Raw genomic sequence first — 23,684 nt, 5'->3', positions numbered from 1 at the left:
TAACATAGCGTAAAGTAACTTAACATAGAGTAAAGTAACATAACGTAAAGTAACATAACATAGAGTAAAGTAACTTAACATAGTGTAAAGTAACATAACAGAGTAAAGTAACGTAACATAGAGTAAAGTAACTTAACATAGCGTAAAGTAACGTAACATAGAGTAAAGTAACGTAACATAGAGTAAAGTAACGTAACATAGAGTAAAGTAACGTAACATAGAGTAAAGTAACTTAACATAGAGTAAAGTAACATAACATAGCGTAAAGTAACGTAACATAGCGTAAAGTAACGTAACATAGCGTAAAGTAACAACATAGCGTAAAGTAACGTAACATAGCGTAAAGTAACATAACAGCATAAAGTAACATAACAGCGTAAAGTAATGTAATCGTAACGTAGCAAAGCGCAACGTTAAGTAGCGTAATGTTAAGTAGCGTAACGTTAAGTAGCGTAACGTTAATTAGCGTAACTTCAAGTAGCGTAATGTTAAGTAGCGTAACGTTAATTAGCGTAACGTTAAGTAGCTTAACGTTAAGTAGCGTAACGTTAAGCAACTTAACGTTAAGTAGCGTAACGTTAAGTAGCGTAACGTTATGTAACGTAACGTAGCGTAGCTTAACATAGCGTAGCATAGCGTATGGTATAGCAACGCAACACAACTTATGACATTGCATCTAAATGTATCGTAACGATTTTGTTGGACAATTTAGAGGCAAATATATGGAGCACTTTCAGAACATTATTGTTTTTCGTGTTTACACGTTTATTTTCTCATGAAATGTTTTACTATGTTTGCTAATATATACAATCATGTTTAAAGGGAATTGGACCTTTTGTTGTTTCATGTATGAGAACAAATGAGGGTTGTAACGTGAGACCATGTCAGAGGTGTCCACGGACATGTATTCTACTCATCTGGGCCTCAGACCGATACAGATGGTGCTGCTGCCACATATCGACACGTGCATCGATTACATTTGGCCTCCTGATTGCCATTTATGCTGGTGACAAATTATCCGTTAAGTGGCAGCAGCCCCGTCCATTACTGGCTCCGACCCCAACAGCTTGGCTCAGCCCTCCAGAGGGCCAGTTTACACCGAGCAGCCTGCAGATGCTGCAGGACCGGCCTCTTTAAGTGCTGACATCCTATCCGTCACTCCTCAGAGTTATCCTCCGTTTTAACCCCCCATCTCTCAAAGGGAAACGTGTGAACATCTCCAGGGAGACAAACACAAACCAGAGTTAAAAAGTAGGATTCCAGGTTTATGGAAAAGATTCCGCAGAGATGCGACATTCAGATTTATTTTGCAATCATGGTGACAGCTGAGGTTGAAAATGTTTTCATTCCATACGCTGTCCGTTTGACCTTGGTGAGAATAATTCATCTCACTCCCAGAGCATCTTATCAAAATGCCACACTGTGCCGTTCAGACCTGGGGATGCATTCGAATGTTTGAAAGTAGTTCAAAGTAGAATGCTAAAAGGAGGATTTATTTGGGAGGAGAGGACGCCTGCCTCCATTCAGAGCCGGCTGTACATTGAAATGAAAACTGCAGGATCAAACCGCCTCCTCTCGCTGACACGACGCGCTCCAGCCTTAAACTGCTCCTCGGATCACGCTGCTGCTAATTACCATCTGCTCACTAACACTTCCTGGCCCTGTTTTCAATTACATCTCCCATAATAAGATTATAGCTTTCATTTTTAGTGTTGGCGAGGAGGCTGCGTGGCTGCTGCTCCTCCAGGTGAAGACCATTATGTGGGCAGTGGCAGCTGCTGATTCTCCTCGCTGATGGAGGGGTCGAGGGCTCAGACCACTGAGGCTGAGCTGTAATCTTCTCGTTGACATGGTGACAGTTTTCATATCGAGTCATTATTTGTGTTCCCAGTTGTGCTGTGGAGAACACTGCAGCCTTCCTCCACCAGCTCTCCTGCTCCCCTTCCCTCCTTTCATGAACTGTGGAAAAGGGAGTGTTACTCTAAAAACCCTAAATATTCCACGTTTGGCTCGTCGTGTTTCAAGAAGCCGTTCATTCTCTGCATTTTGATTCTGCAGTGGAAATCATTGTCTGAGCTCAGGAACACCTCTGAAAACCGTTGAACTCAGTTCATCGCTGCATCTACAAATGCAGCAACAACTAGTTAAGTGACCACACAGCGTCCGGCACATCGTAGCCTTTTCCAGCTCGTACTTGGTGTCTCCCTGCTCTCATCGGGCAGGGCTCCCAGACATGATGCGGGGACAGACCGTCCAGGTCCTAACACGCAGCATTTCATCGGTTTCTTTCAGAAACTTCTCTTTGTGTTGTGTCTAATTGGACCTCATTGATTTACTGCTTCGAACACGCAGGCTGTCACAGCGGTTCAGTAGAAACCCATTGTTGCTTCCTGCCCCCAAAAAATGAAGACGACACAAATAGAGAAGGTGGTTCTTGGACATTTTATTGCTTGACATAATTATCACTGTTGCCATGGAGATGGGTTTGACCTGTGAGGTGAGCTGTACCTGTGAAACCTGGACCACAGGAAGTTCTGATGAGTATCATAGATATCTGAATGTGTGAGATATTACGTTTCAGTCATGAAAACTAATGTTTCATTTTATACATGAGTCAGGAGATGTTGATGCTCCTGAGATCAGAGCAGCTTGATGTCAGCGGGAAGAGATGCAGATGCATTAAGAAGAACTTCTTATTCTACAATATTTACGATGAATCGAACAGTTTAATCAGTAAAATGAAAACGAAAGTCAAATGAAAATGGGAGTATTGTGTATCCAGCACTCTTTACTTGAATTTTCCATTTGTGAGGAAACATTTTGAATCTTTGTGTTGTAAATCAAGGGTAGGACCCCCTGGTTTAGGAGCTTGACTCGTATAAGACTAAAAGTTTAGGGCAGGGGTGTCAAACATACGGCCCGGGGGCCGGATCCGGCCCGCCAGTGGGTCCAGATCGGCCCACCGGATGACTTTGCTAAGTGTGAAAATTACAGAAAGACATAAATTGCATTTCTATGAGAATATGGAGGTTTATGAGTACAAACGTTTTGTAATTTTTTTTTTTTTAACCGATCCAGTAATTGCTTCAAAAACAGCGTAAATGCGACGTCTGCTCCGGAGGAAGAAGCGCTCGCTGCCACAGGCAGCCGCGCTCGCTGCTCGCTTTGTGACGCGTTTGACGTCAAACGCGTCACAAAGCGAGGGAATCTGCAGAGGAGAGCCGGGGCAGAGAAACAATGGGCTGATGTCTGAGTTTTTGGTCTTTATGTTTCTAGTTTATTGTAGAAAGACCTTAAAACAGGGTTTATCATCCAAAAACCTTCACCAATGATTTAAACAAAGAGAAATATTGTCGTTATTTATGCGTTATTATGCTGTGATTTTACTGGTCTGGCCCACTTGAGATCAAAGTGGGCAGTATGTGGCCCCTGAACTAAAGTGAGTTTGACACCCCTGGTTTAGGGTATCTTAAACTTTGCTGCTCATATTTTTTTAAACTCTCTGCAGTGTAACGACGCACCGCAGTTACCTTTGCTGCAGACAGTATTCATGAGAGGTGGTGTGATAAAATGTGTTGGTCTCCACATCTGTCCTCCATCCTGAGACATCAGTTCAAATCTCCACTGAGTCCTGAGCAGGTTTGTTCCCATGAAAACATGAAAGAATCGGCAGCTGTTTGTTAAACCTGCAATAACAGATTTTTCAAACATCATATCATTACCAAAGAAAACTTAATTCTTTTACACATCCAGTAGTTGCAAGTACAACATTTAGTGTCTTTCAACTCTGTTTTTGGTTTGTTATGTCCAGTTATGTCCAGTCATGTCTGTGACGTGACGCTGAGCAGTTCGTGTTCAGTGACTCTGAAGAACTGAACACTGTTGGTGCATTTACAGCTCCTGAAATATATGGAACATGTTGCATCAAAGGATCAGGAACATTTCTGTCGACCATGAACTGCTGCAAGAAGCTTTATTTATAATTATTTATATACGAGTGCAGTTCCCAATGAAAAGCCTGTTTGTCAGTATGATTCGTGGCTTGTGGTATTTCTGTGTATCATTCTTGAGAACATAGGTGAAGACACGCATCATTTTTTTTCATTATTCAATTCAATTCAAATCAATTCTATTTATATAGCGCCAATTCACAACATAGGTTATTTCATGGCACTTAACACATTAAAGTCCTTACAGTAGAACTTTATAATATTATACAGAGAAACCAACAATTTAACAATTCCCACATAAGCTAAGAGGAAAAAAAAACTCCTCTTTAAGGGAGAAAAACCTCCAACAGACGGAAGAAAAACTCCCTTTAACAGGAAGAAAAACAAACTGGGAGCCTGAAAGCTCTGCCTCCCATTCTACTTTTGGAAACTCTGGGAACCACAAGCAGGTTGAGAGAGAAGATCCGTCAGGATGATGTGGTTCTATAAGATCCGTCAGGATGATGTGGTTCTATAAGATCTATCAGGATGATGTGGTTCTATAAGATCCGTCAGGATGATGTGGTTCTATAAGATCTATCAGGATGATGTGGTTCTATAAGATCTATCAGGATGATGTGGTTCTATAAGATCTGTCTGGATGATGTGGTTCTATAAGATCTGTCTGGATGATGTGGTTCTATAAGATCTGCCTGGATGATGTGGTTCTATAAGATCTGTCTGGATGATGTGGTTCTATAAGATCTGTAAGGATGATGTGGTTCTATAAGATCTGTAAGGATGATGTGGTTCTATAAGATCTATCAGGATGATGTGGTTCTATTAGATCTGTCTGGATGATGTGGTTCTATAAGATCTGTCTGGATGATGTGGTTCTATAAGATCTGTCTGGATGATGTGGTTCTATTAGATCTCTGAGATCAGATGGATTCTGGTCATGAAGAACTTTGTAAGTCATCAAGAGAATTTTAAATGCTCTTCTTGATTTAACAGGAAGTCAGTGAAGTGAAGCTAAAACTGGAGAAATATGATCTCTCTTGCTAAATCCCGTCAGTACTCTTGCTGCAGCATTTTGGATCAGCTGCAGGTTTTTAATGAGTAATTTGGACATCCTAACAACAAGGAATTACAATAATCTAGTCTAGAAGTAACAAATGCATGAATGAGTTTTTCTGCGTCACGCTGAGGAAGGATTTTCCTGATTTTATTAATATTACGTAGATGAAAGAAGGCAGTTCTGGAGATTTGCTTTATATGGTGGCTAAAGGATAAATCCTCATCAAAGATGACTCCAAGGTTCCTCACAATGGTGCTGGAGGTCAAAGTTCCTCACTGGTGCTAGAGGCCAAAGTTCCTCAGTGGTGCTGGAGGCCAAGGTTCCTCACAGTGGTGCTGGAGGTCCAGGTTCCTCACAGTGGTGCTGGAGACCAAGACAACGTCATCTAGAGTAACTAAGTGATTACAGAAAGAGTTTCTGAGGTGTTTAGGACCAAGTATGATAACTTCTGTTTTGTCTGAATTTAGAAGCAGGAAGTTTTTGGTCATCCAGGACTTTATGTCTTTTAGACAGGCTTCAAGTTTTACTAACTGATTAGTTTCATCTGGTTTTATAGAAAGATATAGCTGAGTGTCATCTGCATAACAATGGAAGTTGATGCAGTGCTTCCTGATGACATCTCCTAATGGAAGCATGTACAAAGTAAAAAGTATTGGGCCTAACACTGAGCCTTGTGGAACTCCATAACTAACTCTTGTTTGTCTGGAAGACTCATTGTTGACATGGACAAACTGGAATCTATCTGATAAGTAGGATTTGAACCAGTCTAATGCAGTTCCTTTAATCCTCGTAACGTCTTCTAATCTCTGTAATAAGATCGTATGATCAATCGTATCAAAAGCAGCACTGAGGTCCAGAAGAACAAGTACAGAGACGAGTCCATTATCTGAGGCTAATAAAAGGTCGTTAGTAACTTTCACCAGAGCTGTTTCTGTGCTATGATGAACTCTAAAGACTGAAAATCTTCAAACAGATCATTCCTTTATAAATGATCACAAAGTTGATCTGCAACAACTTTTTCAAGGATTTTAGAAATAAACGTCAGGTTGGAAATTGGTCTGTAGTTTCCTAATTTTATATATATATATCTTTATATATATTTGGGTGAACCTGTTCACTTTCAGCCAGCAATGATGTTCATATCAGCTCCTTAAGAACAGGTCATGTAAGTTAAATGGCACTAAACTGAGAAAATATAATTTTATATTCATAATAACCAGTGGTGGACCTGAACAAAGTACATTTACATGGTTCTTACTGGACAACACTGATATAAATGGATGATGATCTTATATAGTTTTTCTGCAGATTAAATTACCTTATTAAAATGAGCACAACCCGATATGTGAAGGACAAACAGACGGAGATTTATTTTTATACATAAATACAAATCATATCACACTGGGACAAACGTAAACATCATCTCTAGGAAGTTTTACATAATTGACCTATTATACTGATCTGAAGTGCTCACAGTGTGTCTGGGCTGCACATGCAACTAAAACGATGCAGATGGTGGCGGAGAAACCAAACTGTGAGGGATTCTTCTCTTCACTCTCTCCACCACTCTAGTTTTACACCAACCGTCTCCTCATGAAGAGCAGTCCTCCCATCACACTGATTACAGCAGGGCCAACCTGTTCCCATGATGCTCTGCAGTATAGGAAGCGGTTGACCTGCTGTTATGTTAATGCTTGTTAATCAGCTGAACGAGTCCAACAGGAGAAATCTTCTGACTGACGTCCACCAGAAGCAGAGAAGCGATTGAGGTGTCATAAAGCTCCGACAGACGGATTGATAACAGGATGTGTAATAATGTGGTTTAAACCATGTGAGGATGTACAGGTTAACACATATCTGTCTCTCACACACACACACACACACACACACACACACTCTTTCTTTATCTCTTATCTGTTTCCTTCCTTTTTGAGTTTGAAATACTCTGAATGTCCAGAACAGAGCAGAGTAGAAGAGACTCATGGATGCACTGATCTACTTTTTGCTTGACTTTAACCTTTGTGGGTGTTGCTACATTACCAGCATTTGTATTTTATTTATTTTATACACTTTATTAATCCCCGAGGTGAAATGTCTTCACTACAGCAGGGGGGCTCTCAGGGGGGAGCTGCTGCAGCAGGCTGCCACTAGCGCGGCGCCAGGTAACCTGACCTGAGGTGCATGTTTTTGGATGATGGGAGGAAGCCGGAGAACCCGGAGAGAACCCACGCAAGCACAGGGAGAACATGCAAACTCCACACAGAAAGGCCCAGGACCGGATTCGAACCCGGAACCTTTTTGCTGTGAGGCGACAATGCTAACCACTGCACCACCCAGATGTTCGGCAGTAGTTTGTGTCTCTGTTGACTGAGCTGCATCACACAATCACACCAGAAGAAGGAGGGAGTGTCCCACAGCAGCTCTGCAGACGACCCTAACCCTGATGAGGGATGTTTCCACCGCTTTATTGATGCTTTGTATCGTCACTCAGCATTAAATTTACCTTCTTCTCTGTTTTGTTTTTTTCGGTGAAGGTTTTCTTGACTTGAGGAATCACGTTTCACTGTGACAGCTTGCAGCTGTCAGGGTTTGTGGCCGTATGGGGTCGGCTGGTGATAATTGGACTGAGTAGATGAGGTCTTTCTGGGATGAATTACTGCAGGAGGAAGTCTGCTCTGCTTGAAATCCCCCCCCAGGCATCACTATGGCTGTTATTATACTGGTGGCATTGTGGGAAACAACATTAAGACTCAGAGAGAACTGTGAGGACAAAATTAATTCACTTGTGTTACTTTTATTTTTTTGTAGAGCACTCAGTATGCTCTACAAAAACTACAAGTCAAACCACGAGTCCTCCATGATGGATTTCTGATTGTTTCTTCCTGAACTGTTGGTCCAATTGCTGCCAAATGTTCTGTAGATCATCAGTGGAGCTGGCTTAAAGTTGCAAAAGGCTTGTTGATACCATATACCAGATCAAAATCCAAAAGGTTTATGAAAACATATGGAAAGTCACGAAGTTATTCTTGATTCAGGTGCCTGTAGTGATGGAGGCCTGTTGCCATCCTCACTGGAACACGTTCAGCTGGAGGATCGGAGACACCAGAGCAAACAGAAGAACCTTCAGGCCTGCAGCGCTCACCAAGCGTGGTCGTTCTCTTTGCATCAGACCAAGAGATAAAAAACCCTTTGTGGCTGTCACCATCATGACATTTAGATTTGATGAAAAGTGTGAAAGCAGTAACTGCGATCACTTCCCTGTCAAGGCTGATTGTCTTTTTCTGCTCAAGATGTTCCTCCATGTTACTCCGCTCTCCTTTCTCCTTCGGCATGAAACCGGCTGGAGGTGTTTGACCGTGTTACTACGTCATTTATCCTTCGGTCAACAGATGCTCATCAAAAATGAGAGGTTTGGCGCCTTGATATCAACAGTTGGTGGCGCTAAAGCTCAACTCGTGTCGTTAGAACTGGCGGAAGAAGGTGGAGCAACGAGATGATGTCATCAAAAGAGAGCCAGTCACGCCAGAGGAGGATGATGTGGAAATACTGATGCAAATATGATATTTGTGTTAGTTTCATCCAGTTCTCCATTTCCATGGCAACACATGGTGTACGACTAACAACTGGAAAACAATCAGCCGCATCAGTAGAGTCTGATGTAACTTATGCAACGTTTCCTACTCCAGGAAGTAGTCTGACCCTTAGCAACCACCTAGCAACAGAGAGGATTTCTAGTCTCCAACTGAATAAATACAGAACATAGAAACACTAAACTGATCAGCTGGCTCAGTCTGGTTGGAACAAAGATATCTGTGGAACAAAGATATCTGATGAACAAAGATATCTGATGAACAAAGATATCTGAAGAACAAAGATATCTGAGGAACAAAGATATCTGAGGAACAAAGATATCTGAAGAACAAAGATATCTGATGAACAAAGATATCTAATGAACAAAGATATCTGAAGAACAAAGGTATCTGGTGAACAAAGATATCTGGTGAACAAAGACATCTGATGAACAAAGATATCTGATGAACAAAGATATCTGGTGAACAAAGATATCCGATGAACAAAGATATCTGATGAACAAAGATACCTGATGAATAAAGATATCTGATGAACAAAGATACCTGATGAACAAAGATATTTGATGAACAAAGATATCTGATGAACAAAGATATGTGATGAACAAAGATATCTGAAGAACAAAGATATCCATGTTCTCATGTGTTTTTAACATTTTAGCTCCGTGTCATGTGTTCAAACCAAACCGGTCCAGCTAGCCTCCGCTAGGATTGTAAGTGCGTGACTATCCGTGGTGTTACGGTACGGGTGCTCAGAGCGACCAAAAAGGACCAAAAGAGACCCGACTTCACCAAATGGGTCATTTAATAGAACTATAACAAGTAGAAACTACATTATGTTACATATTATATGAAATTCTAATTCTATATTCCCACTGAGAAGGAGGAGTGATGTTTCTAGTGATGAGCAGGGAGTGATATCATACTGATTTGACCAATCAGATCTCTGGGTCAGAACCACTGGTTGTATGATTACTGGTAGAGAAGAGATGAGGAACAGATTATAAAGCAGCCTGCTCCTGTAACCCTTGCTAACTCTCAGCGGCTCCAGCAGCACTGAGATCTAATAAAGCGGTTGCTGCAGAATCATTCGTCAGGATTTCAGAGATTGACAGCTGATTTGCTGAGGGACTTCTATGAACACCACTCATACATAATTATCTGTTGAAATCTAATTAAAACTATTGCTGGAGCAATCTGACAATCTGAAAGAGTGACTGCAGCTGTTATTATCAGTGATGAAGATGCTTCTGTAAAGCCGTTGTCTTACATACACAAACCCGCCGGTGAGAATCGGTCGTCTGAAGACACGGTGCAGTCGCCTCCCCGCTGTTCCTCCTCTGTTTCACTTCTTCATCAGGGAGGCTAATGTGCAATTACCTCCTTCCCACCTGTGTGACTAACACGCTGCTGTGGTGACGCTCCTGCTCCTTCATGTAGTAAAATAAAAAGAAGGACAATGTGACAGACATCTTTGCCGTCACTGTGGGTTCTCTCGGCCGAACGCACAACAACCCACCAAAGTACAGTTTTCCAATGTGTTTATTCCACACAAACCATAACTTAGATGTCTTGTACTCTCCTGCTGGGCATTCGAGCACACGCCACATGACCTGTCCGCAGCCAGCCTGCTGCTCCATGTCCCCAGGAGTGAGTCCCGTCTGGTGACCTGCTAGGGGCTTTTTTGTGGAGAGAAACAATCAGTGATTCCCTGCAGCTGTGCTAATTAAGCCTCTTCCAGGCACCGTTCCCTGAACGTTGTGAAGCATACTGAATGTGTGACATTGATCTCAGGCATCCAACCAATCAGCAGCCGTCAGTCATGTCATCATCCATCAGTGATGTCATCATCCATCAGTGACATCATCGTTGGTTTGTGAACGTTATGAATCCTCCAGTTCAGATTCTGTCCGTCACCATCTTGAGAGTTCGGAGCGGTTTGGAGCAGGAAGTGACCATATTTGGACGAGCTGGGGGAGGAGCCAGCGGTGGATCTGACCGATCTGATCGGAAACCTGACGATACTACGTCCCGCCCACCGATAGCTGTAACCTGACTGCGCCACAGGCCTGTCAATCAAACAGACACGCCCCCAAAAACAGGTGTTCTTGAATCTTCTTTTCTAATGAATGAGGGATTATTTTCAGATGGACCTCCAGAAAACTAAGAAGAAGGAGTGACTTTAGCTAACAACACCGAGATAACTGATGGACACATTTTATTCACTTTGGATTTGATGACAGAAGTTGAATGGGAGTCTATGGAGCCGGAGGCTTTTTGGAGCCGACCTCTAGTGGCACTCGCTGGTATTGCAGCTGAAGACACTTCTGGATCAGAACCATTTTACAGACCTGAAGCTACGAACTCTTTTAGAAACAATCTGTGTTTTCATCTGATGGTCTGTCCTCACCGTCTCCAGCAAAGACATACAAGGGTTCATGAACACAACTTGATCCTTGAAGTGTGATTAAGTTTTCTTCATGAAAATAGGTTCATAAGTTGAGAGTAGCTGCATCTGTTTCTTTTCTTCAGTTCAGACGTGATGTCTAACTCACTGAACAAATGAGCCTCAAGGAACAAAGAGTGAAAAGTGGTCTGAGATTTTAAAACGAAATGAGACGGTCACTCTTATTCGTGGATTATTTTGATATCACGGTGTGACTTGTTTTAACTCTGAGTAGAAATAGAACTGTGACCACACAGAAAGTGCTGGTATCAGTCGAAGTGCCCTGAGGGCTGATAACATGCGTGCAGGCTTCAGCGATGAGCTGCGTGTTTGATGACCTCATCGCTGTGGAATGACTGAAACCTGAAGCAGCTCTTGTTCAGCCTATTTAGCTCAAAGCTCAATGAGGATGAGTCAGAGTGTGAAGACCTCGGTGTCCCCTGTCCATCCATCTTCTGTTCACCCTTCTAACCACGTAGCACATGACCTGATCCCATGTGCTATGATCCCACGTAGCACATGACCTGGCTGCGCTGCCACGGCGACCAGCAGCTCCACCTCTGAGTGTGACCCTCGGAGCCCGATCCCTGACATCGGGCTTTAAAGGGAGGCATGCTGGAAATGTGGTGTCGGGACAGGTGGAGTGACAGCGTGGTGTGGTGGAGCTTTATTCACTTTGTTCACATGTCCATGTAAAGCTTTTATACTGGTGAGGAGAGGGACAGTCCACGTCTGCTTCAGAGAAAACAACACCTTTTACTCTTCCGTTTTAGCAAAAGCATTTCAACATGTGTTCTTGTTGCTCGGGTTCTGATCATTTCAGATGTTTTGAACACTGTAGGAGCGTTTGGGGTCGGATGTGTCAGAGGAAGCTCATCGGGCTCCAAACACTGAGGACATGAACTGGGTTCCTCTCATTTGCATTAACAGTAACCGTGCCGTTCCTCTTGTGTTGCAGTGAAGGCGTCCGACAGTGTGACGGCTCTGTACGGAGAGACCATCGTTGTTCCCTGTAACGGAGGAGTCGCAGCCTTGGACGACCTGATGTTCATCAAGTGGAAATATGTGAGTAGATTGTGATTCTGGCTCACTGACGTCAGACTTCTTAAAACATTCAGAGACACAGAAGAAGGATGGATGCAGCTTCACATTGACACGTACATTTTTATTCTAATTTTTCCTGGAATAATTCGGTAGACTAAAGATTTCTTAAATATTCAAAAGTTCTCAGATAAAGAATGAGACATTTACATTGAATAAATATGTCTTTATCATTGTTCATTTAAGTATAGGAAAATATGAAGAAGAGTTTCTAATAACAAAATTCCCAAGACACAAAATAAACTGGAAGAGAACTTCTCCGTGAAATTTACATGTGCAGCCACTCTGCGTTTGGATATGAAGACCTGCCAGATGTTATTTATTTCACACTGTTTCCACCTGTCTGTCCTCCTCCTCTGTTCCTGTCGGCTGCAGAGAACATCTTTTCTAGATCCTTTGATTCACAATTGAAGTTTATTCAGAAAAGTCCCCCGACACACTCAGTAGGTTCAGTGCAGTCGGTCTCGTTCAAGAAAACTCACTTTGAGCAGTTTTCTGTGTGAGTGCTGCAGGATGAGAAAACCAACACTGAAGAAGTGTGCAGATTTATAGCAGAAGATCCAAAAGTGCAGAAACTGTTCCTGTTGTGCACAAACGGAGCGCAGCAGCGTCAAACAGATGGATTAGGAGGAAGCCAGTTTCTCTGAGACCACTGAACCCAGACTAATCCCTCATTCATTAGAAAATGAGATTCAAAAAGACCTGTTTTTGGGGGGGTGTCTATTTGATTGACAAGCCAGTTTCGGCTCCTCCCCCAGCTCGTCCAAATATGGTCACTTCCTGCTCCAAATGTTTTCTATAGGATCTGTATCATGAAGGAAACTGGTGTTGGCATTCTCAAAACAAATAAATTATACGTTTTTGTATCCACCACAGCTTTAATAACAAAAAGTTCTCTAATGAAGGATTTGCTGCTTCTCTTGTCACATCTCATTGTAACTTGATATCTTTAGATGAATTCATCAAAAACTGATCTGCAGATTAATTAATTCGAAAAATAATCACGAGTTGAAAGTTGTAAAGAGTTTTTTGGGAACTAATTTTAATTAAATATAATCTAAATCAGTTTTCAGTCATTCTGAGGACATTCAAGTTCGGAAGTATTTGTTTTTAATCAAACATGTAGAAATTAAATCTTCAGTGTAAAATCAGTGGTGTGTCTCTGATTTTTGATTTTCTTTCTGCATCTTCTTCAGGCTGTTTCAGAGTGCAGCAGTTCAGATATGAACATTAACATCCAACCTAACCCTGACAGTGGGAGGGAGGCAAATGTCTGGTCTACAATTAGTACAGTTCACATTATAAACATTTAATAATCTTGATATAATCAGAATATAAGATGTAAACACAGTATCAATAAGATGAATTATGATCTGTGATATTTAAACTACTGATATTTAAAGAAACATTGCGACTGATCAAAGTTTTCTAACATTTGTCACAGTTTATGATGATGCTCCTCTTTAAGAGCTTTTTGATTTGTCCTCTGACTCCTCTCTGTGTCGTCTGCTGCTTCAGGAGAAGGACGACGGCACTCCGGGCGACCTGCTGATCAAACAGGCCCGGAACGAGCAGGCCACGGTTCAGGCCACCGACAGCTACGCCCAGCGGGTCAGCATCGACGACAAGCTCAGCCTGCTCATCAGTCAGGCCTCGCTCAAGGACCAGAAGACCTTCACCTGCATGGTGGTGTCCGACGCCAACCTCCTGGAGTACCCTGTCTCCGTGGTTGTTCACAGTAAGCTCACACACAACAACTTCATTCTCCAATTCATCTTCAATTATTATTATTATTATTATTATTATTATTATTATTAGAACCAGCACCTGTTGCTACCGTGTTTCTGCTGTCAGTCAATCTGAGGATATGATTTAATTCAGTGTTTTCACTGCTCCAAACCACAACAGCAGTCATCTGAGGACACTTTACATCATCAGAGAAACCAACCATCCAACACTTTTACATCTGTTTGTAGATGGTTCAATATCTGATCATAAGATGGATTTATTTTATCTCTCAGAAACCTGCTGCTGCAGGAAGAGTAGGTCCGTAATAATAAACTCCTCTCTGTCATAATAACTGTCACATGACTTAAGCTTACTTATGATTCATTTGAAAGTGGGACTCTTTCACCCAAACTGAAAGCAACAAAGGACAGCTGTTGGTAAGGAGCACTGAGAGGAGGAAGAGGAGGAAGAGCAGAGACTCGAACACTCTGCAGTGTTTGTAAAGCTGTCCACAGGCCTGATGACAGGAACTTGTCACCGTGCTCTTCTTCATGTTAGCAGCACATAGCTCACTTCCCAGAACAAAGTCCCACTAAATATACCTTCCTTATTACCCATAAGGCCACTCTCCTAAAGGGGAGGAATGTTTCTGTAAGTCACCTATTATGTCTAAACTAAACGACTAATGAAAACTTAGTTAATGGGATTTGTCTCTAAGTGTGTTGACCATTTGGGGGCAGTGCTGCTACCAAAGAGCTTTAAATGCATTTAAGATGTGTTATTTACTGCAATTTAGGAAATATAGTTTTGAATCTGAATTTCTTTCCCAAAACTGTCCATGTATCAGCTGTGAATGGAAACTTAAGCATGACAGAGAGGATCCGGCCCACGACACACTACCTGCGTGTGTGTGTGTGTGTGTGTGTGTGTGTGTGTGTGTGTGTGTGTGTGTGTGTGTGTGTGTGTGTGTGTGTGTGTGTGTGTGTGTGTGTGTGTGTGTGTGTGTGTGTGTGTGTGTGTGTGTGTGTGTGTGTGTGTGTGTGTGTGTGTGTCTGCTGCACCAGCGCTGCTATTATCTTTATACACTGAGTTTTTGTCGGATAATGTAATTAGGAATCGGCTGTTTGAGGTCCAGAAAATGAAGAGTTGTAACTAAAAAGGTGATTTTCAGAGCGATACATTTCTCTATTTATTTTACCTTGGAACTGTGAAATTGATTAATTACAGAAATTATTATCCGTATTGAGCAAAGCAGGAACTTGTTGTTTCTCCTCTTAAAGACACATTTATGTGATTCCAAACTGATTCTGTGTTTCTGTGTTTGCAGAGAAGCCGTCATCAGTTGAGATTATGGACAAATCAGAGGTGCTGCAGAAGGACCAACTGACCGCGGTAAGACTCGCTGCAGCACATCGACAGGTTCTGAACATGAAAGTGAATATGTTTTAAGATCTGCAGCAGGTGCCGCACTGTTATGTTCTGAAGGTAAAGATTTATCCAAATGCAGTTTGTCTGTTCGAGCTCATGAACACAGTGATGACCGCTCCACATGTGCATGTACTCAGGAGCGTCAGTATTAGACTGAGGACGATTACTACGTCTCAGTAATTTCAGTTTAGAAATAAATCCATCATCCTGCTTCATCATTTTTACGTGTCATGTGACTGAACAGACTTTCACGCTGTATTTCAGGCTCCTCTTATTTCTGTCGGAGTTTTATCAGAGAACACTGACAGCAAACCAGTAAACACCTAAGTTCAAAATCTAACTTTAATTCCTTGTTAAGTATTTCTCTCCTGATTCTGCTGTTCTTCTTCACCCCTGATCATAAACTCTCTCCTCCACCGCTGTGAGAATCTGTTGGAAAAAGTTTTGAAGAGCTGCAGGTGGTCATCTGCCTCCTCTTCCTATTTAAGCCCATCTTTCCTTCCAGCACATGCAGCACACACACATCTGTTATGGATCAAGTGAGCACTGCAGCCTCAGGTGCAACTTTCACCATGATATAGTGAGGAGAGGATTCAGTGTTGAAGAAGGATGATGATGATGATGATGATGATGAAGGTGCAGCTTCTTCAGACTGAAGTGTGACTCCAGGTTAGAGTCAGGTGTCATGTTGAGAGGTGGAGAACCTGAGATACTGTACCTGCAGAAACGAGCAGGGACTTATTATAATATCAATGCAGTGACAGAGGCTACAGGGGACATGCTTATTTTATCATGGGATGTGTGTGATGGTTCAGGTCACCTGTGCAGCTCCACATGTAAACTTTATCAATTAGGGAAGTTTACAGGCTGATCTTAAAAGTAGAGAAGGAGTCTTCCTCCTGAACAGAAGCAAGAAGCAGGTTCCACAGGGGAGGAGCCTAAAGACGAGTGACTGTACGGTCAGATAGTTTCTGATGTGTTGAATATGATAACTTCAGTTTGGTCTGAACACAGAACCAGAAAGTTACAGGTTTACGTCTTCAACACACCTGAAATTTGATCAGCTGATTTGTTTCATCAATAAAAGGAGGATGTTTCAGGTGAAAAGTACTGATTCTAGAACAGAACGCAGTGGAAGTCCCACCCAGCAACCATCAGTGAGGTCATTAACATTCAGTGATGTCATCTTCCATTAGTGAGGTCATCATCCATCAGTGAGGTCATCGTTGGTTTGTGAACGTTATGAATCCTCCAGTTCAGATTCTGTCCGTCACCATCTTGTTAGTTCGGAGCGGTTCGGAGCAGGAAGTGACCATATTTGGACGAGCTGGGGGAGGAGCCAGCGGTGGATCTGACCGATCTGATCGGAAACCTGACGATACTACGTCCCGCCCACCGATAGCTGTAACCTGACTGCACCACAGGCCTGTCAATCAAACAGACACGCCCCCAAAAACAGGTGTTCTTGAATCTTCTTTTCTAATGAATGAGGGATTATTTTCAGATGGACCTCCAGAAAACTAAGAAGAAGGAGTGACTTTAGCTAACAACACCGAGATAACTGATGGACACATTTTATTCACTTTGGATTTGATGAGAGAAGTTGAATGGGAGTCTATGGAGCCGGAGGCTTTTTGGAGCCGACCTCTAGTGGCACTCGCTGGTATTGCAGCTGAAGACACTTCTGGATCAGAACCATTTTACAGACCTGAAGCTACAAACTCTTTTAGAAACAGTCTGTAATAATACTTCTCTGCCAAAGAGTTTCTGTGTCGTTAGTTGCACCAACAGTGATGTGAAAAACTCTTACAGTATGTCCGATCTGTTTCCCTGTCATGTCCTAAAAAAGGTCCTGATTGAAGGACTCTATGGCTCCAGAAGACATCAGGACGCTGTGGGTTATAATGGAGCTCAGTCAGTTAGCACAGTGCTAATGTTAGTTAGCATACTGTCTGTAGAGCAGGATTGAAAAATACAATAATTCACTGATATATACTACAATATATATATAAATATGCAGCCTCTGTGTTTTGAGAAGTGTGCAGCAGGTACATTTCTGAAAGAGTAGTAACTCTCATTTATTCTGAACAGAGTAAGTATTTGTAAATATATATCACACACACACATCACAGGTGCTGCAGATTTATCAGCTGCACATCCGTGATGTGAATCTCCCGTTGCACCACATCCCAAAGCTTCCATTAGATGGAGATGTGGTGACCGTGGAGGCCGTTGGAGTCCAGTGAACTCATCGTCATGTTCCAGAAACCAGTTTGAGATGATTTGATCTTTGTGACGTGGTGCGTTATCCTGCTGGAAGCAGCCATCAGGAGACGGTCCACTGAGGACATAAAGGGACGGACACGGTCAGCAGCAATACTCGGGTAGGCTGTGGTGTTTACATGATGCTCAGCTGGTACGAAGGACCCAAAGTGGGACAAGAAAATATCAAACCACCACCATCACACCACCACCACCATCACACCACCACCAGCCTGTAGGTAGGGAGGTAGGTATTTACTTTATTAATCCCAGAGGGGAAATTTTTTCGCTACAGCAGCATACAGAAGCAATAAGATAATAATAGAAATAATATAATAAAATAATAGAATAGAATAGAATAATAGAAAAGCAATAAAATAGCAGTAAATAGCAGTAAAAAATATAAATATAAAATATAAAATGCACAGTATATACAGTACATTATATATCTATATATATTATATACAAACAAACCAAGAAACACAGTCAACATATATATATATATATATATATATATATATATATATATATACAGTACAGTATATATCTATATATATTATATACAATCAAACCAAGAAACACAGTCAACAGTGTAATTGCACTGTGATGGATTTTGCCAGAGGTGAGTTATTGTACAGTCTTATGGCAGTGGGCAGGAATGATCTCCTGTATCTGGAATGATCTCCTGTATCAGTGATCTCCTGTATCTGGAATGATCTCCTGTATCTGGAATGATAGTGCGGCGCCATCTTAGTTTATAACACGTGGAAGCGCTGTACCGCTGATACGAGGCAGGATGGATCCACGCTTTCATGTCGTTGATGCCAAACTCTGCCGACCATCTGAATGTGGCAGCAGAAATCCAGACTCATCAGACGGAGACGTTACTCCCATCTTCTCCTGTCCAATGAGCCGGTGTGAATCCAGCCTCAGTTTGCTGTTGTTAGCTGACAGGAGGACCCGGTGGTCTTCTGCTGCTGGAGTCCGTCTGCTTCAAGCTTCCACGTGTTGTTCAGATCTTCTCGGTTGGAACGAGTGCTTATTGGAGTTACTGTTTCCTTCTATCATCTCCAACCAGTCTGGCTGACCTCCTCTGACCTCTGACCTCTGGCATCAACGAGGCATCAGAGAACTGGAGCTCCCTGGATATTTTCTGTTTGTCGGACCGTTCTCTGTAAAGCTAGAGATGGTTGTTCATCAGTAGATCATCAGTTAGTGAATATTCAGACCAGCCCGTCTGGCTCCAACAACCTGCCACCTTCAAATCACTGAAATCACCTTTCTTCCTGTTCTGATGCTCCGTTTGACCTTCAGCAGCTCGTCTTCATCGTGTCTACATGCCTCAATGCATTGAGCTGCTGCCATGTGATTGGCTGATCAGATATTTGCGTTAACGAGCAGTTGAACAGGTGTACCTAATAAAGTGGTGATTATTTATATAAATATATATATTTATTTATTTATTTAAGTATAAAGATATTTATGGAGGGATGTTCATGCACACCTGAATAATTGTATGTGGTGAGTTGCGGCTCACAACAGGCTGTATTAGAGGATGTGTTGAGGAGGAGGAATGTTCTTATGACTCCTTCCTTATCTGGTTCACACACAGCATATCTCTGCTGCCGTTGGTGACCTTCAGTCCTGAAGATGTAACGAGGAGGCAGGGAGGCAACGTGCTTCTGAAAACAAAAAGCAATTCATCCCTGAATGAGATAGTTGTTTGTCCTCTCTGGCACACAGCCAACATTCTCCTGTTAATGTGGGATTACATGATACAACTCTAAGCACTCATCTCAGGTATTTGTGCAATTCTTCCTCCTAACAACACTGCAAACAAAAACTTTTAATGACAGAAAGTAGAAGCAGGATGTCACAACAGGCAGAATTATCTAAAGAAACACAGAGAGGAAGTCAGACTGAGGCTCATTGTGGGAAACAGAAAGGCTGAAGTGAACAAAGGTCACAGAAACAAGCAGCTGACAGAGAACAGGCGCTCAACACAGATGTCAGGTGGAAACAGGTGAACCAGGTCAAAGTGCAGGAAACACAAAAGGGCGGGAACGACAGGTCGGAGGACTTAAAAATAAAACAGGAAACACACAAGAGCAAATGACAAGACACAGGACTTCAAAATAAAACACAAAAAAAAACAGGTTGAACAAAAGACCAGTGATGTGTTCCAGATGTTGTACTAGTGTTCCAGATGTTGTACTTGTGTACTAACTCTCTACTCTGAGTACATCAGTGTGTTCTCTCTGTCAGTACAGAAACATCAGAACACTATAAGTTCCAGGATGAATCACTCAGAACGCTCCAAAGAAGAAGTGTGATCACAGACCGTTTATAAAAGAGTTCGTAGCTTCAGGTCTGTAAAATGGTTCTGATCCAGAAGTGTCTTAAGCTGCAATACCAGCGAGTGCCACTAGAGGTCGGCTCCAAAAAGCCTCCGGCTCCATAGACTCCCATTCAACTTCTCTCATCAAATCCAAAGTGAATAAAATGTGTCCATCAGTTCTCTCGGTGTTGTTAGCTAAAGTCACTCCTTCTTCTTAGTTTTCTGGAGGTCCATCTGAAAATAATCCCTCATTCATTAGAAAAGAAGATTCAAGAACACCTGTTTTTGGGGGCGTGTCTGTTTGATTGACAGGCCTGCGGTGCAGTCAGGTTACAGCTATCGGTGGGCGGGACGTAGTATCGTCAGGTTTCCGATCAGATCGGTCAGATCCACCGCTGGCTCCTCCCCCAGCTCGTCCAAATATGGTCACTTCCTGCTCCAAACCGCTCCGAACTAACAAGATGGTGACGGACAGAATCTGAACTGGAGGATTCATAACGTTCACAAACCAACGATGACATCACTGATGGTTGATGACATCACTGATGGTTGATGACATCACTGATGGTTGGTGTTTGTGTGAATCTCTGGACACTTTCCACCCTAAACAGTCGCCATCTTGGCTCTGTAGAGGAAGGAAAGGGGCCACCAATGTAAAGGATTTTCAAATTAAAAGCACCTGTTCCTGAACACAACGTGGTTCTTTTCCACTGCTGCTGCTGGACAGAAGAATCAGTGTGTTTATTGAGTGTTAAACAGAGGACACAAAAACACGTTGATTTCTGAGTAAGATAATTCAAGTTGCAGATATTATGTGGTCACATGATGAGGTCATTTCCTGTCAGTGTGATCTGAAACAACACAACTCTGTGTACACAGTGAGAGTCCTGACATGTGAGAGTACTATGTGTTAGTGTACTAAGGGGAGGATTCATCTGGAACTCAGCACGATTCACATATTCACACTATTATCTACATTAAACACAGTGATGTTCAAACAGTTCTGCAGTAGTTGAGGTGAAGATCTTAAATTGTTCAGTTAAAACATGTCAGGATTCATCACCAACCAAAGCTCCTGGATCTGTTCTCAGGAGTCTGAACTTATAAGATGAACTTTGCTCTGATGTTGAGATCTCTTCTGTGCTTCTTTCAGGTGGGAACATGCGTCGCAGCAGATGCTCATCCTGCTGCCCGTATCTCATGGCAGAAGAACGGGAAGCCCCTGGTCACCGATGGGAAAGGTGAGGTATCCGATATGTGTGGTGACACACCCAGAAACGAGCCGGTCCCACTGAGACCCCCTGAGGGACGGGCCGGATTGAATATCAGGGACAGGAGGAGATAAAACAATAGAAACACATCAGTCACAGACTTTTAAATGAAACAGCAGCTTCATGTCATCTGGATCAGACCAACAGCTGCAGTCATCAGGACGCTGGTTTGGAGCCGGAAACTCACTTCAACACTTTTCTCATCTGAACTGGTTTCACACAGAAAACCTGCTGATCTGGTTTCACAGCTCCTCAAACAGAAGCTGTTTGTTTGACCTGCAGCACTGACTCTGTGTGTGTGTGTGTGTGTGTGTGTGTGTGTGTGTGTGTGTGTGTGTGTGTGTGTGTGTGTGTGTGTGTGTGTGTGTGTGTGTGTGTGTGTGTGTGTGTGTGTGTGTGTGTGTGTGTGTGTGTGTGTGTGTGTGTGTGTGTGTGTTGGTCCTCCAGCTGTTCTCATCACCCCTAGCCTGAAGCTGGATCCGGCTACAGGCCTCTCCACCACCTCTTCCACCCTCCAGTACGCCGCCACCAAGGATGACTTCGGCGCCATCTTCTCTTGCGTGTCCACACACGAGCTGACCAATCAGGAAGCTGCCCTGGAGCCCTTCTCTATTCACTGTGAGTGGAGTGTGTATATACCATACCATACCATACCTGTGTAACACCTGTCAGCCCCCCCCCCACACACACACACACACACAGTTGGAGGCGGAGCTTCATCTCGTCCCAGTTTTCCTGATACTTGTTGTGTTTGTTCTTTCAGATTGTTTTTGTTCTAAACGAAGTGCTACGCTGAGAAATTGAATGTTTGGACTCGTGCAATGTGAATTTTCAGGTTCTATAGGTGCAAAAAATGATACATTTTTTCGCTGCTGTCTGAGCTCTGCAGCAGAGAAACACACACACACACACACACACACACACACACACACACACACACACACACACACACACACACACACACACACAATAATACACAAAAGATCTCCTAAAACAGTTAGTTTTCAGCAACCTCCAGAACAACTCCATGACCTTATTTTTTATTCGTGACATGGTTTCAACTTCACGTTTCCTGCTGAGTTGTCCTCGCAGCTGCACACTGGACAGAAACAGGAACACTTCTTTAAGCATCTTAACATCAGTTATGTTGTCAAATGAGTGCAAACGGATTTTTTTTGTAAGTCATTTAACTTCTGATTTTTGGAGGAGCTGACAGGTTATATAACTCATATTTCTTCACGCAGGTCTTTATCCTGCAGGATGAATGTTTGTTCAAGCAGTAGTCCAGGTTCACTTCCTTCCTTCATGAGTCATGTGTTTAGACTGTAAAGGAGCTACAAATATTACAAACATCTCATACTTAATAACAACATAGAAATGTGTATATTTTCAAAAAGAAAACTTAATCACCTCAGAGATAAAGTTGTGTCTTTGCTGGAGACTTTGAGGACAGACCATTGGATGAATCCACAGACTGTTTCTAAAAGAGTTTGTAGCTTCAGGTCTGTAAAATGGTTCTGATCCAGAAGTGTCTTCAGCTGCAATACCAGCGAGTGCCACTAGAGGTCGGCTCCAAAAAGCCTCCGGCTCCATAGACTCCCATTCAACTTCTCTCATCAAATCCAAAGTGAATAAAATGTGTCCATCAGTTATCTCGGTGTTGTTAGCTAAAGTCACTCCTTCTTCTTAGTTTTCTGGAGGTCCATCTGAAAATAATCCCTCATTCATTAGAAAAGAAGATTCAAGAACACCTGTTTTTGGGGGCGTGTCTGTTTGATTGACAGGCCTGTGGTGCAGTCAGGTTGTCACTTCTGATTGCTGCTTGGCTGAATGTCTAAAATGTAAACGAGAAAATGCATTAAGTCAGACGTCCCCATAATTTACAAGAAAACACAATTCAAAATAAGTATGACACACGTGGAGCTTCTTTGTGATGAGTGTAGTTACGGTCAGGTGGAACTCAGACAGTAGCTCTGACTGATAATCTGCCTCGATACACATCTAATATTTAATATTATGTGTGGACACTGAAAGGGAAGTTCAAAGGGACGATCTTCAGAGCATTCAGTGACTCTGCTGCATGAACCACAATCAAGTATGCAGAGAAATGAAAGTGCAGAACTCTGTGATTGATAATCAGCCATAAAAACACAAGCGTGACCGATGAGCTCAGTAAACTTTCTGATGTGCTGATCAGACAGTTGTGTGTATGTGTGGAACAGAGTCTCATCCGTCTGAACTTCCCTCTGTCAGACCCATCGGAGAAGGTGAGCCTGCAGGTTCTGTCCAAAGGTCCAATCGTAGAAGGAGACAACGTGACGCTGAAGTGCAACGCCGATGGCAACCCTCCTCCCAGCTCCTTCTTCTTCCTCTTCCAGGTGAGCCGGAGCCCCGCCTCCAACCTCTAGTAGCAATATGCCTTCATAAAATGATAAGGAATGAAGTCTGTCTGTGAGCTCAGCCGGGGCTTCATCCTATGGACTGACACGCTGGAATATTCTTCTCTGTATTTGGGT

At 42.6% G+C, this 23,684-nt stretch overlaps 1 protein-coding gene across 1 annotated transcript in view; it reads left to right on the top strand.

Moving 5' to 3' along the window:
* Positions 1-11,998: 11,998 nt before the first annotated feature.
* The window catches only part of alcama (activated leukocyte cell adhesion molecule a), a gene marked incomplete at its 5' end in the record, with an annotated part of 34,940 nt that continues 23,254 nt past the window's right edge, over positions 11,999-23,684 (top strand). The window contains 6 exons of the mRNA XM_069687755.1: positions 11,999-12,105; positions 13,660-13,879; positions 15,197-15,261; positions 21,051-21,138; positions 21,616-21,786; positions 23,422-23,546. Of these exons, the coding sequence (XP_069543856.1) occupies positions 11,999-12,105; positions 13,660-13,879; positions 15,197-15,261; positions 21,051-21,138; positions 21,616-21,786; positions 23,422-23,546 (776 nt within the window). The remainder of the gene's footprint in view (positions 12,106-13,659; positions 13,880-15,196; positions 15,262-21,050; positions 21,139-21,615; positions 21,787-23,421; positions 23,547-23,684) is intronic.

The sequence above is a fragment of the Brachyistius frenatus genome, unplaced genomic scaffold (genome assembly GCF_029030835.1).
Source record: "Brachyistius frenatus isolate BFR_SWC_R1_liver_20210118 unplaced genomic scaffold, ASM2903083v1 Contig_487, whole genome shotgun sequence".
Lineage (NCBI taxonomy): Eukaryota > Metazoa > Chordata > Actinopteri > Embiotocidae > Brachyistius > Brachyistius frenatus.
The sequence above is the reverse complement of the archived record's forward strand: the minus strand, read 5'-3'. Positions and strand labels throughout refer to the sequence as shown.